General features: G+C 44.0%; 1 protein-coding gene across 1 annotated transcript in view; it reads right to left on the minus strand.

Annotated features, from left to right (window-relative positions):
* unc79 (unc-79 homolog, NALCN channel complex subunit) overlaps positions 1 to 16,763 on the minus strand; it is a 103,047-nt gene that overhangs the window by 70,136 nt on the left and 16,148 nt on the right. The window contains 6 exon segments of the mRNA XM_077240201.1: positions 1,513 to 1,601; positions 4,131 to 4,195; positions 7,031 to 7,160; positions 7,243 to 7,298; positions 7,393 to 7,488; positions 7,575 to 7,745. Coding sequence (XP_077096316.1) covers positions 1,513 to 1,601; positions 4,131 to 4,195; positions 7,031 to 7,160; positions 7,243 to 7,298; positions 7,393 to 7,488; positions 7,575 to 7,745 — 607 coding nt within the window.

Here is a 16,763-nt window from a genome sequence, read left to right on the forward strand (position 1 = left end):
TCAGCATCGCCAAGAATAGAGAATTGTGGAAACATATTGTCGAGCTCCATACCAGGGGACCCGACCAATGATGATGACCCGTGTGACCCGTGAGATGACCCGTGAGATGACCCCTGAGACCCGTGAGATGACCCCTTGAGACGACCCGTGTGACCCGTAAGATGACCGTGCGACACGTAAGATGACCCATGAGATGACCCGTGAGACGACCCGTGAGACGACCCGTGAGATGACCCGTGAGACCCGTGAGATGACCCGTGAGATGACCCGTTAGATGACCCGTTAGATGACCCGTGTGACCGGTGAGATGACCCCTTGAGATGACCCGTGTGACCAGTGAGATGACCCGTGCGACCCGTGAGATGACCCATGAGATGACCCATGAGATGACCCTTGAGATGACCCTTGAGATGACCCGTGTGACCTGTGAGATGACCCGTGAGATGGCCCGTGTGACCCGTGAGACGACCGTGAGACCCGTGAGATGACCTGTGAGATGACCCGTTAGATGACCCGTGTGACCGGTGAGATGACCCCTTGAGATGACCCGTGTGACCAGTGAGATGACCCGTGCGACCCGTGAGATGACCCATGAGATGACCCATGAGATGACCCTTGAGATGACCCGTGAGATGACCCGTGAGACCTGTGAGATGACCCGTGAGATGGCCCGTGTGACCCGTGAGACGACCGTGAGACCCGTGAGATGACCTGTGAGATGACCCGTGAGACCCGTGAGACGACCCGTGTGACGACCAGTGTGACCCGTGAGATGACCCGTGAGATGACCCGTGAGACGACCCATGTGACGACCCGTGTGACGACCCGTGTGACGACCAGTGTGACCCGTGAGATGAACCGTGTGACCAGTGAGATGACCCGTGTGACCCTTGAGATGACCCATGAGATGACCCATGAGATGACCCTTGAGATGACCCGTGTGACCAGTGAGATGACCCGTGCGACCCGTGAGATGACCCATGAGATGACCCATGAGATGAACCTTGAGATGACCCGTGTGACCTGTGAGATGACCCGTGAGATGACCCGTGAGACCTTTGAGATGACCCGTGAGATGACCCGTGTGACCCGTTAGACGACCGTGAGACCCGTGAGATGACCTGTGAGATGACCCGTGAGACCCGTGAGACGACCCGTGTGACGACCCGTGTGACGACCCGTGTGACGACCCGTGTGACCCGTGAGATGACCCGTGTGACCCGTGAGATGACCCGTGAGATGACCCGTGAGATGACCCGTGAGACCTGTGAGATGACCCGTGTGACGACCCGTGTGACGACCAGTGTTACCCGTGAGATGACCCGTGTGACCAGTGAGATGACCCATGAGATGACCCGTGAGATGACCCCTGAGACCTGTGAGATGACCCGTGAGATGACCCGTGAGATGACCCGTGAGATGACCCGTGAGACGACCCGTGTGACGACCCGTGTGACGACCAGTGTTACCCGTGAGATGACCCGTGAGATGACCGTTAGATGAGCTGCTCACCCAGCGATCCTCTGGCTGCACTCCTCACATATGTACAGCGGCGGCGGCTTGTCTCCCAGAGCCACCGAGAGCGTCGGGTCAACGCACATCTGGAAGACACGAGCACACTATCACACACAGCAGAGATACATACACACACACATAGACGCCAGAGCCAAATACACTCACACACACACACCAGAGCCAAACACACACCAGAGCCAAACACACACACACACCAGAGCCAAACACACACACACACCAGAGCCAAATAAACACACACACACACCAGAGCCAAACACACACCAGAGCCAAATACACACACCAGAGCCACATACACACACACACACACCAGAGCCACCGAGAGCATCGGGTCAATGCACATCTGGAAGACACGAGCACACCGTCACACACAGCAGAGACACACACACACACACACACACACACACACACACACCAGAGCCACACACACACCAGAGCCAAACACACACCAGAGCCAAACACACACTCACACACACACCAGAGCCAAACACACACCAGAGCCAAACACACACAAACACACACCAGAGAGCGTCGGATCAATGCACATCTGGAAGACACAAGCACACTGTCACACACACCTGAGCCACACACACACACACACACCAGAGCCACCAAGAGCGTCGGGTCAATGTACATCTGGAAGACACGATCACACCGTCACACACAGCAGAGACACACACACACACACACACACACACACACACGGCCAGATGATTGGGCAGTGACAGAAGTCTTGTGTTTTGCAGAGTTCGCTGCTTCAGTTGTGGTGTTGATTCACATTGTTTCTAGATTATTGTGATCAGATACATTGTCAATAAATGAAAACGCCTGTTTTTTGGGATCATTTCATTAATCATATCATCCGCACGTGGAACGTGTGAACGAGTACTATCATTCAGTAATCAGTAATCATTCTGAGTGGATTATAAGAGCAGACTGATTGCAATAAAAGAAGTGAAGAAGTGCTTCCAATCATTGTGTTCTTGTGTTAGCAATAATTCCCTCCAAAGAAAGACATGCAGCGTATCGAAATTCTTATATAATAATAGTAGAATAGAATAATAATAATACACAAATGTACCATTCAGAAACGTTATGTAAGAGCCGTGTTTGGGGAGGTTCTGCTTGACTCTCTTCATTGCCGCTTTCTGGGTCTGGTTCTGGCTCAAGCTGATACGCAATATTGACACCATTATTTACATTTGACCGGAGCACATGCAGCTTTCGCCCGTAAAGGTAATGGGCGTGAAGTTTCCGGACTACGTGCGCTACGCAGTTTACCAATTACAACACACCGGCCCAACTAACCAATCTGAGCCCATTGCCTGTTCCTGAGGGAGTGGTTTCATAGAATCAGGAAGTCAACCGGTAGTTCAAATGACATAGGAGAAAGCGGCTTACAATAAAGGTGAAATTTATGAAAAATAAGGCTTTAAAAAAAACAAAACACGAAGATGTTATATTGCACCCCATAAATACAGTCATGCAAAGAAAAAAAGCAGTAAACCACCCCTTTAAGCTGTTATAAACGTGCATTCATCCGATCAATTCTGAGCATCTAGATAGTATAATCAAACATATATTGTGGACCGCTGTCTGAGAATGCATTTATTTATAATTTTAACTGTTGAAAAGAGAGCATAAAAGTGGACATCAGAGATTATGATCCTGTAGCGCCCTCTATAGGCCATGACCAGCGACTAGTCTCCGTCAAGCTGAAAGCGGCAGAGCAATGAAGTCCACTAGTCTGCAACCCCTACTCTCTGCATTCAGTACTTCTGCCAATAAAAGCCTTATTGTTCTCCAGTATATCATAGAAACATGTGATAAAATAATCTACTAATACTGAAGCAGCAAACTTTGCGGAACACAAAATTGATGTCACTGCCAATACTCTTGTTCTTATCGTTAATAATTTGTTCAAGAAGCAGTACAACAAGAGTTTAGAGTATTTTGCATCTGTTTTATTTTGTGCATCTTCGATCTTTTTTGGGGCAATTTGATCGTGGTGTAGAAGAAGACATTGCTGAGTGAAGTGACCATAAGTATTCCTGTAATATAGTAACTCAGCAGTACAGTAATTATCCATCACTGCAGGTTTGTGATAATCATAATAATTCTTCTAGCTCTGTAACAGCGTGAGACTGTTGATTTGTAATATCTTGTAAAGTAAAGAGTCTCTCTGTGATTGATGATGTTTAATGGAACAGGGTCAGCATGTCTCGTAATCGAGTTACAGCTCGTCTCTTCCGGCTCTAATTCGGTGTTTGACTGCACTGAGCAAACGCTGGCAGGGAAAAGTCTATCAGTCATTTCCTGGGCGTATTTGTGTACTGATTCTGGGGATGCGCATGCTTTTATTTTGAGGTTCTTGTTTATGTTTCAGCTCATGTTGAGTCTTTGTTCATATAATGCCCTCATGTTTCGTCAGGCTGCGTCTCAATCAGAGTCTTGGCCATTTTAAGGGCCGTCTCATTCACACAATCCTTCCCTAAAAAAACCCACAATCCCACAAAACCCTCAATACATTACACTATATTAAAGTAAGCACCAACACCACAGCTACAGCAGTCGTCACAGGAGAAGAGTTACAGTACCTTCACAGCCGGCTTATTAATAGAGTTCTGGCACTCGATGTGCTGGCAGTGAATGGGGTTCCAGGCTGTGGCGGGAAGCACAAAAACACACAAATAATGTGTAGATATAAGAAGAAGGTCTGTCTCCAGCCACTGGAGCAGTGACTAACCCTAACCCAACCCTAACCCAACCCTAGCCTAACCCAACACTAACCCAACACTAACCCAACACTAACAAGACATTTCAGAATGTGAATCTTTGAACCAGTTCTCCAAGTCAGATAGAGAGCATCTCTATTCAACACTGTCACTCAGTGAACCGCTCTCTCGAACACGTCCCACAATCTGACTCAGAGAAATGTGATTTAGAGCTAGTAACATAATATATATATAATGTATAATGGCTGCTTCTGCAAACTCTTCATTGGAACAAACAGTTCTGATTCATAAATCAAACTCTCTCGATCAGTTCTCGGGTCAACAGTGAAGAGAAGAGACGAGTGAGCTGCATGTACAGTATCAGAGATGTACGTTCCTAATCTATTGGCCAAATGGTAAAACTTAATCAAGACCTAATCAATATTAGTTATTCACATTTCCTGAAGGAAACACTGATGACAATAAAATTATGACACCCCAAATTCAGATAACTGAACAACAGGAAAACCCCAGAATAATTGTCCATTAGAGATGCACCGATGTGTCGGTATCGGCTGATAAAAGCTTAAGTTAATGTGACAATAAGGTTTTAACAGTTAAAAACAACTACATAAAAGCAGGCTTTATATGACTCTATGAATCACTCGTAGTTCAAGCCAGGGTTGCCGGATCTGCAGTTTTTCCCTATGCTAAACATTATTTGTAGCGCGCCTCTCATCCAATAATGGCAAAGAGCTTTGTGCTCTGTTACTTCTAAAGAGAAACAAAGTGTCATCTTTCAAATTCTGTCCATTTTATCACGAAATTCAAACAATAAATGGCGTTTTGACGCTCTGAAATGTGATGTGAGATCGCTGCAGTGCCTCAGTTCAAGCAGCAGCGCGGAGGGTTTTCTTCAACTTTAATACAAATTATATCTAGAAAAACATGCATGAATACCAGAAGGTATGTTGAAAGATATAATACAACTAACCGAAATCCGTATCACGTCTCATTTATTATCTCAATCAGTGTTTCAACCGTGGAAAGAAGTCAATAAAACAGCTTGTGAACAATTATCACTTAACGTGGCATCTACCTCAGGAAAGTCACCCGTTTGTTAGTTAGCTATAAAATAAAACACTACAGAAGAGCTTATTTACTGTTAATTATATATGAATGTTTGAAAAAATTTGCCATGAAGACAAGTGCTTATGAAAACTACCTTATATGTGCAATTGAGTTGTATACAAACATTGAAGCTTTTATTTGGGTGTAATTATTATACCTATTATTTATAATATTACATATAATACCTCTGTTGTTAATTGCAACCAATATTACAGTGTACCAAATGGGAGGGTTCCCTGTATAGTTTGCTGGATTGTTTGGAAGAGGTTTTTTTCCATAAGAAAAAACAAACTATCGCTATCGGCAGACATCATTCAGAATAATGGGCTCTCGGTATTGGAGCTGAGAAATGTAATATCGGTGGATCTCTATTCTCAACACAGGGACGTTCCTGCGTATGGCTTTGTCGGAGTTTGAGCACGTAAAGCCTTAAGGCCCGTTCACACCAAGCACGATAACTATAAAGATAACGATAAAGATATCATTCTAAAAATCGTTCTCCATATTAAAGAATAACAGAGTTCACACCACAACTATAAAGATATGAGGAACGATATCGTTGGGATCACTTTCAGAACGATTTTTTTCCAGCTGTCGAACGATAAACACTGACAGCCAATCAGAATCCATTCTAATTTAAAGGTCTCGCGCATTTAAAATCAGTAGCACCTCAATGCAGTACATGAGATCCACGGGGAGGAGTCGGATCAAGATCCAAGGGGTGGAGATGGGTAGGATTAGGGTTGGGTTTAGAGATTAGGGGCGTGTTTAGGGATCAGGGGGCGGAGTTGGCTAGGTTTAGGTGTATGTAAGGTGGGAGGAGTTGGATCTGGATCCGACTCCTCCCCGTGGATTTCATGTTCCGCAGTGAGAACCATCTCTTTAAAATGGCAGATGACATTGCAGAGAAGTTAATCGTCGAGGTACAAAAAAATCCTCCACTGTTTGACAAGTCAAACCCCCTTTTCAAGGATACGTTAAAAAAGATGGATATATGGAAAGCAATCGGTCGTATCCTGGGAATAAATGGTGAGAAGTATTAACGATGAGATACTATGCAGTTTAGCATAGTGTAACAAAATTACTTCAGGTAGGCTATCCAGCGCTAGTTTTGACAACATTGCTGAAGTTGCAGTGAAAAAGGTGTTGTATACAAAATAAAGGTGTTGACTAGGCGATGTTTTTATCCCATCATTGACTTCGTCAGCTAAATTCACTGTTAGATTAGATCTATTACACTAGACTTGCTAGATTCACTGTTTAGATGCGCTCGGGACATAGCATGCTGGCTGAGGACATCTGCTGGCAAAGACGTGTAAAGGCAATAAGAACAGCAAAAACATATTCAATGACATGTTGTAAACAAAAAATTAGAATAAAATTTGGATTCTCCCAACTCCTCTCGTCTTTTAAGGATATCGTTTATCCAAAAGCGCCTGTTTTTCTTTTGATATTTTTTTGTAACGTAAAGCAGCAGCAGCATCCATTTTCGCTATTTTGAAACCGCAGCGCAGACGCGCGTGTGCTTAGAATAATAAGACCGTTATCGGTTGTTGGTGTGGACGCATATATAGTTATCTTTATCGTTATCTTTATAGTTATCGTGCCGAGACTGACGGCACTGAGCGAGCTCGTGTGAGTGTGTGTCTCACCTGTGTACTGAAGGCCTCTGTACTCACTGATGGCCCCCGGAGGCTTGAGGTTGGGCCAGTAATGGAAGAGCATCTGCACCGCCGGAGGTTTGACTTGGGACGGGCCGTACGATATGACGTACAGAAGATCCTTTAAAAACACAGCCATCTCTGAGTCAGTGGGAAGCGCTTTTGGAGAAACCTCCAAAAAGACATGAAGAACCGATCCATACCTTCCAGACTTCCTGCTTGTATTTCATGAGACACTCCAGAAGCTGACAGTGGTAGACTGAAGACAAGAGGAACATTCACAACATTTAGAGCCCAGAGACGCTGCACTGGGAGAGAGACGTCGGACCTAAGGCTGATGGATGCGAGGGTACCTGGGTTTGAGGTGTACTGCATGGCGATCATCAGCATGGAGGAGGCGGACAGATTGACATACGCCGGGACGCCAGCCTCTCTTCGAGTCGAACCCACTGCAACACACAACACATTTCCTCACGTCAAAGTGCACAAGTGTCAGCTGATGTTGAAGAAACCTCTCTCAGTCATATATACTCACGTATGGCCATGGGCAGGAAGGATGTGCTCAGGTACTCGATGATGTCTTTGTGCAGGAAAGGAGGGAAGGTGGCTAAAGTGGAGATCATGGTGTAGGGTAACGTGCTGAGAATATCGTCGCTAAGGAAAGGCAGAAGGCATGTTGTGGTGTAAAATATGGCCTGCCCCAGATCTGAAAGGCAAGCAGAGGAGCGATGAGCAGCTCGTCCTGCACAGACTAAGATTCATGCAGCTTCACAAGCGCTCGTCTCCGAACAGCACGATGACATTTACAGCGTTGGGTTTTCTCCAAAATGCATCTAAAGTCTATATAATGAAACACTAGCAGGTGCAAACACATCTTTAGCTGATGCTACTGTACGAGTTGTTCTCATGAGCGGTGCCTGACTGACTGAAGAACGCCAAGCTCGAGTGTTTCCATCGGACAAGGAATTGTAATTGTAAAATGAAAGCAATCGATGGGAGACTTTGAGTTTAGATATGACTCCAGTAACTAGAGATCAAGCTTTTTAATTTTTATTGTCACAATGGTCAAATATAATATTCTTACGCACTAGAGCTCGTTCACACATGCGCACTCTTCAAAAACTACGCTTTAAATACCTTAACAAACTAAACAACGTAAATTAAATGTGTATGTATTCTAAATAGTGCTGTCAAACGATTAAAATATTTAATCGCGATTAATCCTATTAATGCCATAGTTAACTCGCGATTAATCGCACATTTTTATCTATTCTAAATGTCCCTTGATTTCTATTTGTCTCATTATTTTTTCTAATTGTAATGCTGTTATCAACATGGAAAAGTGGATCAGCAGTAGCCTAAGTTTGTTCTTAGCTGTGGTATCCATGTGCTTCTGTCTGAAGTCATCCATTGTAGAGCTTAGATCGGGCCCAAATAATCAAGCCCGACCCGAGCCCGTGCGCATTGTGTCCGAGCCCGGCCCGACACATAAACTGCAATTATGAGCCCGAGCCCGATTTAAACCCGTCCATTTTTTTAATACGCGGGTCGTTATAACTGACGTTCTCAACTACTTTCTATGTTACTTTCTCCCGCCCGCAACATTTTTGTCCCGCTCCCGCTTTTGACTGCACTCTTGACTCTTGACTGCACAATGCATCTTTCATAATATATACACTTTGTTTGTTATAATTTGAGGATTTGCCAACATACAGAATTCAGCACAGAACAAAAAGTCTGTTTTGAGCGGTGAGGGGAGTCTATTTTAAATGCTTCTGATTGGCCATTGCGTTCAAGAAATCAACACATATGTCTGTGATTGGCTACATCCCTCAACGCTGCAAACATGTTATAAAAAGAAACTCTGGCCTGTAAATCGTTTCTATTTTGTTTTAGTTGTTCTTGTTGCTTTTCTGCAACATGAATAAAAATGTATTAGTTTTTATGTTTTATTCATAGATATTTCTAGTTTGCGGGAGTCCCGCGAATCGTTTTATTCTCCCGTATCCGCACACAGAGTGAGTGCATTACCGCTCGAGCCCGCCCTCGCACACGGCCATCAATTCTAGTCCCGCGCCGCACTCTATTGCGCTGAGAGTGCACGTCTCTAGATCGGCGTCTTGCGCTCGCGCCATCCACTCAAAACGTAACGTAACTGTATTTTTCTATGTACATTTCTGAAATGAAATTTCTGTAAAGCTGCTTTGAGACAATGTGTATTGTGAAAAGCGCTATACAAATAAATTTGAATTGAATTGAATTGAACGTTAGCCTACTATTCTTTGGCCGGCGCGCAAGCCCAAACAAGTACGTGCGGCGTGCCTGTTGTTTTGTTTCCGGTCTAGCTATCCGGTGTGATGTTGTAGTTTTTCTAACGTTACTAGTTGTTGCAACAGCATGTGAAAAAAATACAAAGTTTGCTAGGCCAAAAAGATCGTTAATCTCGCGATAAAAAAATTGACGCCGTTAAAATGTGTTTGCGTTAACGCCGTTAATAACGCGTTTAACGCACAGCACTAATTCTAAATAAAATATATGATTGTACTGAATTTGGCTCAAGATCAGGATTTATTGGGTCCACATGTCATGCAAACAAGAAACTGCTTCTAACCTTAGCTCGAGATCTGTCGCTCAAACACACAACTCTGCGATGCTGCTTGCGAATCTTCGTTAGAACGATGTTTTCGGGAAACATGACTCGTTGATAACGACGGAACTTGCGACCATAGTTGGCTAACGATGCTTTTGGGAAACACAGATCTGAGTGATATTTTCACAGAAAAGTGATCATTCTGCCATCATTTACTCGTTCTCAATTTGGTACCAAACCTGTTGGACTTTCTTTCTTCTGTGGAACATAAAAGAAGATATTTTGAAGAATGTTGGTAGCCAAACATGACAAACCATTATGAAGGTATTTTTGGTGCAAATCAACTGAGCGCGTGTGACAGTGGAGATGGTAATTGTAGAGAATAGCCACACATGCGTATCAGTAAATTTGAAGTCACAGAGAGAAATGTTTTAAGAGTTGCAAACTTGTAGACTTTTTTCTCTCCCACAAACACAACAGTTACACCTTCTCAAATTCCTCATTGCAGTAGCACAAATCCTATTATACAAATCACACATTAAAAAACTCCAGCGCTCACATTTTTGCTACAGTTGCTGCAGTGAATATGGTGCAAAACGCATTTACACACCCGCATCAACACATGTGAAGTCGCGGAGAAATTTTGCTCATCTGCAAATCAGTGTGTGAGTTCATCCAATGAGAGTTGCACACTTGAAGAATATTTTCTCACAAATGCCGTGTATATTTTTCTTGCACAAACACAAGTACATCACTACAACTGCTTGAATCTGCTGCAATGAATCTCAAACACTGTTTTTTGCTTTCAAGTGGCAAGTTTCGCTCGCTCTCCCTTTTGCACCGAGAAATGTGGAGCAGAAGTGAGTTGTGCATCAGTGAGGCAGTGGGCGGAGCCTGTATGAATATTCATGAGTTTCCCGGACATGCGCTGGAACTGCTCGTTTTAGTTCACTCTCCTCGTTTCTCAGCAGGTTTAGTGGATTATTTCAAAAAAGGTAAATGAAAGCATAAGCGTAAGTTCTATCAGAAAGACTCCACTGCCACGTCATTAATTCATAATTTCACAGCTTGACATCAAATATAAAAAGACTGATCTTACCCTCCTATTTTGTTGTTGTCCTACAGGAGGTGTCGTAGTAAAGTTCCCCTCCACCACCAGGATGGCTCCCGTCCACTCGTTCGGGGGTTAGGCTCCGCCCCTCCATCATCACGCAGGACCTACCAGCTAACTTCCAAACCTGGACGGAGGACGGGCCTACGCCAAAGAACTTTGAGACGGAGCTCGTTGAGGGTTTACTTTTATTTTTGTCTGTAAAATCATTCTATAAAATAAAATCTATTTCATACGAGAATGCTCCTGAGTCTTTTTGATAGAAATATAGTTTCTGCGCGAACTTGAACAACAATTGTTCATCGTTTCGTGAAGTTCATAATGTTTTTATTAGTTTGCACGTTTTGTGCATTCGTGTATGACTGAATGATTGTTCACTTCGTGTAGGCCTATATAAAGTACAGAAAACTTCAACTCGTTCATTTCGTTGTGCTTTTCCTTTGTAAATTGTAATGCTTTAAAACTGACTTTTGTTATCATCTGTTGAATAAAAAATATTGTAAAAAAATTTACAAACAAAATATACATTAACAAAAAGTAATCACAAGGTTTAAAGGTGCTCTAAGCGATGTTGGGTGACGTCACTTCTTGTTGACGTTCAAAGTATTGTCAAACAAAACGGAGGCTAGCTAGACCCTCCCTCCTCCTCATCCGCGCACTAACCCCCCAAACCCCGCCCCCAAATCCTTCTTGTCGGTTATTGGCTGGAACAGTTTATTATGTTTCGTTGTGCGGGTTAGCCCAGTTTGTTTCTGTTGCCGTTTTTGGAGCCTGGGGTGTCTGCAGAGACCACGTTTTTTTACAGTGTGTTCAGGGGACAGGCCGATAGCGGATAGTGAGGAGATGTTTGCTGTTTGTGACAAAAAAAAAAACGTTTTGGCCTAAAAAACGTGTGACATCGCTTAGAGCAAGGTTCCACTTTTACCGTGAAACCAAATATTCCAGAACGCCTGAATTATTACAGCAACACTTATTTCAAACAGAAGAGCAGATATAGAATATTCCTAAATACATTACCATTTCATTTATTTATTGCTAAGCTCTTCTGCTCCCCTACGAAGCTTTAAAACTGTTTCATCTCTGGAAACGACCGAAATAATGTCCACAACCATATCAGTGGTCTAATAAACATTTTGCACCCAACACTGATGTTTCTCTGTCATGTTCTTTTTCTAACCATCTATTGCACTGTGTGCCTGGATGATACACAATGATGATCATTGATACAAATGCATGATCTATTTTGTTGCACAACAAACACTCATTCAACATTTTTTACAAGTCAGAAAGTTCTATAAACATGTATGATCTTAATTGGGCGTCAATTAGAGGCACTTCTGACTTGAACTCTTGAAAAATGAAACCTTAAAAATAGACCAATGGTGCAAAAGGGAGAGCGTGTGAAACTTCCCACTTGAAAGCTAAAAACAGTGTTTGAGATTCATTGCAGCAGATTCAAGCAGTTGCAGTGATGTACTTGTGTTTGTGCTAGAAAATATACAAGGAATTTGTAAGAAAATATTCTTCAATGTGCAACTCTCATTGAATGAATTCACACACTGATTTGCGGATGAGCAAAATTTCTCTGTGATGTGTTGATGCGGGTGTGCAAATGCGTTTTGCACCATATTCACTGCAGCAACTGTAGCAAGTGCTACATGTGCGTCAGCAATGCTTTGCTACGTCTCATTTCAGAGGCTGCATCCTCCGGAAGGCGCATTTGGAGGTTGCATACAACTATTCAACTATTAATTTTTTCCACATTTTGTTATGTTACAGCCTTATTCTAAAATGGATTACATTCATTATTTTCCTCCAAATTCTACAAACAATAGCCCATAATGACAACGTGAAAGAAGTTTGTTTGAAATCTTTGCAAATTTATAAAAAAAAAATGTTTTTAAATCACATGTACATAAGTATTTACAAGCCTTTGCTCAATACTTTGTTGAAGCACCTTTGGCACCATATTACATATTACAGCCTCAAGTGTTTTTGAGTATGATGCAAGCGTGCCGCACAAGCCCTGAAAAGTGAAGCAAAAGCGTCATGATCGCCCCCCGGTGACCGGTCCTAGTATAGGTCATAAACCCCGCCTCCCCATGTTATTCAACGGGACGTGAGACCAACTAAACAATTAAAATACACTTCACATAACTTTTTTCCAAAGATAGTTTCTGTCATTAATTGTAGTTTTTATCACGCTGATGTAATTTCAAGTGTTTGTTTTTAAAATAAGTTTGTTTTTAGTTAGTTATTTGATGGTATAAAAACGGCGCTGTGGCGTACATGATTTGACAGCTGTGATTGACAGGGTCTCTGAGCGAAGTAGTCACTGAAGCAACAACGGATATGACTATGTGGTTAGTAGTTGCATTTACCTTACTTTAACGAGGTACTGCAATCAGCAGACATCAGAATTGGAGCAGAATGGAGCAGACAGGCCACTTAAAAGAAGTGCAGGGGCCTGTGCCTGATTCAGCGAGGGTGAGGGCGGGGCGTTGATTTCGCGGCTGTACTTCCTGCTCAATACTGCGCAGGTCTGGTCCCGAAATCGCAACTGCTCAGACTCAAGTCCCAAGATGTCAGCGCCATATCGGGACAATAGCGGCTTCACTTCTCACCAATGGAAGAGAGCGAAGGGGCGTCGTCCATCTTTTTTTTATAGTCTATGGTATGATGCTACAAGCTTGGCACACCTCTTTTTGGGCAGTTTCAAACATCTCAAGCTCCATAAGGGTGGATGGGGAGCGTCGGTGCACAGCCGTTTTCAGATCTCTCCATAGATGTTCAATCGGGTTCGAGTCCGGGCTCTGGTGGGCCACTCAAGGACATTCTTAGAGTTGTCCTGGAGTCACTCCTGTGTAATCTTGGCTCTGTGCTGAGGGTCGTTGTCCTGTTGGAAGATGAACCGTCGCCCCAGTCTGAGGTCCAGAGGATGTTTTCATCAAGGATGTCTCTGTACATTGCATCATTCATCTTTCCCTCGATCCTGACAAGTCTCCTAGTTCCTGCTGCTGAGAAACATCCCCACACCACCACACTTCACTGTAGGGATGGTATTGGCCAGGTGATGAGCAGTCCATGCTTTCCTCCAGACATGACGCTTGCCATTCAGGCCAAAGAGTTCAATCTCTGTTTCTCATGGTCTGAGAGTCCTTCATGTGCCTTTCGGCAAACTCCAGGCGAACTGTCATGTGCCTTTTACTGAGGAATGACTTCTGTCTGGCCATTCTACCATACAGGCCTGGTTGGTGGAGAGCTGCAGAGATAGTTGTTCTTCTGGAAGGTTCTCCTCTCTCCACAAAGAAATGCTGGATCTCTTTCAGAGTGACCATCGGGTTCTCTGTCTCCTCCCTGACTGAGGCCCTTCTCCCCCGATCGCTCAGCTCTAGGAAGAGTCCTGGTGGTTCCACACTTCTTCCATTTACGGAAGATGGAGGCCACTGTGCTCATTGGGCTGTAGTTTTTCTGTACCCGTCGCCAGATCTGGGCCCGATACAATTCTGTCTCAGACGTCTACAGACAATTCCTTTGAGTTCATTGCTTGGTTTGTGCTTTGACATGCACTGTTAATTGTGGGACCTTATATAGACGTGTGTGTGCCTTTCCAAATCATGTCCAATCAACTGAATTTACGACAGGAGGACTCCAATCAAGTTGTTGAAACACCTCAAGGATGATCAGTGGAAACCGGATGCAGCTGAGCTCAATTTTGAGTGTCATGGCAAAGGCTGTGGATACTAATGTACATGTGATTTTTTCCGTTTTTTATTTATTTATTTTTTTAAAATTAAAAAATTAATTTTTTACATTTTTAATAAATTAGCAAAGATTTCCAACAAACTTCTTTCACGTCATCATTATGGACTATTGTTTGTAGAAATTTGAGGAAAATAATTAATTTAATCCATTTTGTAATACGGCTGTAACATAACAAAATGTGGAAAAAGTGAAGCGCTTTGAATACTTTCTGGATGCACTGTACATCATCGAGGTGGTCTCATTTAAGAAAAGTAACCACTAGATTGAAAAGTAAGAAATAAATTACAGTATTTTACACCTCACGAGGAATATTTTATTACGGTTACTTTTCTTAAATAAGACATCCTTGATGACGTATGCTCCCTTCAAATGTGCCCTCCGTAGGACGCTGCCTCCGAAATGAGATGCAGCTCTTTTATGGCCCTGTCCAAAATGGCACCCTAAGCACTCACAGTCTTGCTACGAGTCTGCACTTTCGTGACATAAAGCCGCTTTGACTGTCGGGAAGAAGTCTGCTGTGGAGATCACATCAGCGCAGGCAAAAGTGCGAATCGAGGGCGCATTTCGACCGCAAAGGGGGCGCTCACGAGCACACTTCTGAAACCTAAAATGACAAATGGAACACCCCACCGCCTCATGGACTTAATGGACACGCGCACGCAGCAGCCATTGTAAGTTCACAAAACTGAAAGTGCATATGAAGTGTGCCATTTGGAACAGGGCCTTTATCTCTTGTTTCTTCTTCTTCTTTGGCTTACACTCTTTCAGAATATGCATAACAGCGACCCCTCCCGTATAACAGTAAAACATGGATTGACGAGAAATTCAGTCAATGGCGGGGAAAGAGTTAAGAGCAGGCGCAGATTATTAGAGCACTGGGCGTATTTGTTTGGCTCCAAAGCACCGCCCATCTAGTTGTGATCTTATTAACGCATGTTAAACTGGATCTGACTCTCAGAGACGAGGCCAGGAGCACCTGAGGATTAAACTAGATCTCGCTCTCAGAGACGAGGCCAGGAGCACCTGAGGATTAACCTAGATCTCGCTCTCAGAGACGAGGCCAGGAGCACCTGAGGATTAACCTAGATCTCGCTCTCAGAGACGAGGCCAGGAGCACCTGAGGATTAAACTAGATCTCGCTCTCAGAGACGAGGCCAGGAGCACCTGAGGATTAAACTAGATCTCGCTCTCAGGGACGAGGCCAGGAGCACCTGAAGATTATACTAGACTTCGCTCTCAGAGACGAGGCCAGGAGTACCTAAGGATTAAACTAGATCTCGCTCTGAGAGATGAGGCCAGGAGCACCTGAAGATTAAAGTAGATCTCGCTCTCAGAGACGAGGCCCGGAGCACCTGAAGATTAAACAAATATCTCGCTCTCAGAGACGAGGCCAGGAGTACCTGAGGATTAAACTAGATCTCGCTCTGAGAGATGTGGCCAGGAGCACCTGAAGATTAAACTGGATCTCGCTCTGAGAAACGAGACCAGGAGCACCTGAGGATTAAATTAGATCTCGCTCTGAGAGATGTGGCCAGGAGCACCTGAAGATTAAACTGGATCTCGCTCTGAGAGACGAGGCAAGGAGTACCTGAGGATTAAACTAGATCTCACTCTGAGAGATGTGGCCAGGAGCACCTGAAGATTAAACTGGATCTCCCTATGAGAAACGAGGCCAGGAGTACCTGAGGATTAAACTAGATCTCGCTCTGAGAGACGAGGCCAGGAACACCTGAAGATTAAACTGGATCTAGCTCTGAGAGACGAGGCAAGGAGTACCTGAGGATTAAACTAGATCTCGCTCTGAGAGACGAGGCAAGGAGTACCTGAGGATTAAACTAGATCTCGCTCTGAGAGATGTGGCCAGGAGGACCTGAAGATTAAACTGGATCTCGCTATGAGAAACGAGGCCAGGAGTACCTGAGGATTAAACTAGATCTCGCTCTGAGAGACGAGGCCAGGAACACCTGAAGATTAAACTGGATCTAGCTCTGAGAGACGAGGCAAGGAGCACCTGAAGATTAAACTAGATCTCGCTCTGAGAGACGAGGCAAGGAGTACCTGAGGATTAAACTAGATCTCGCTCTGAGAGATGTGGCCAGGAGGACCTGAAGATTAAACTGGATCTCGCTATGAGAAACGAGGCCAGGAGTACCTGAGGATTAAACTAGATCTCGCTCTGAGAGACGAGGCCAGGAACACCTGAAGATTAAACTGGATCTAGCTCTGAGAGACGAGGCAAGGAGTACCTGAGGATTAAA

Source organism: Siphateles boraxobius, unplaced genomic scaffold, assembly GCF_051911475.1.
Source record: "Siphateles boraxobius isolate OS27281-9 unplaced genomic scaffold, OSU_SipBor_1 22, whole genome shotgun sequence".
Taxonomy (NCBI): domain Eukaryota; kingdom Metazoa; phylum Chordata; class Actinopteri; order Cypriniformes; family Leuciscidae; genus Siphateles; species Siphateles boraxobius.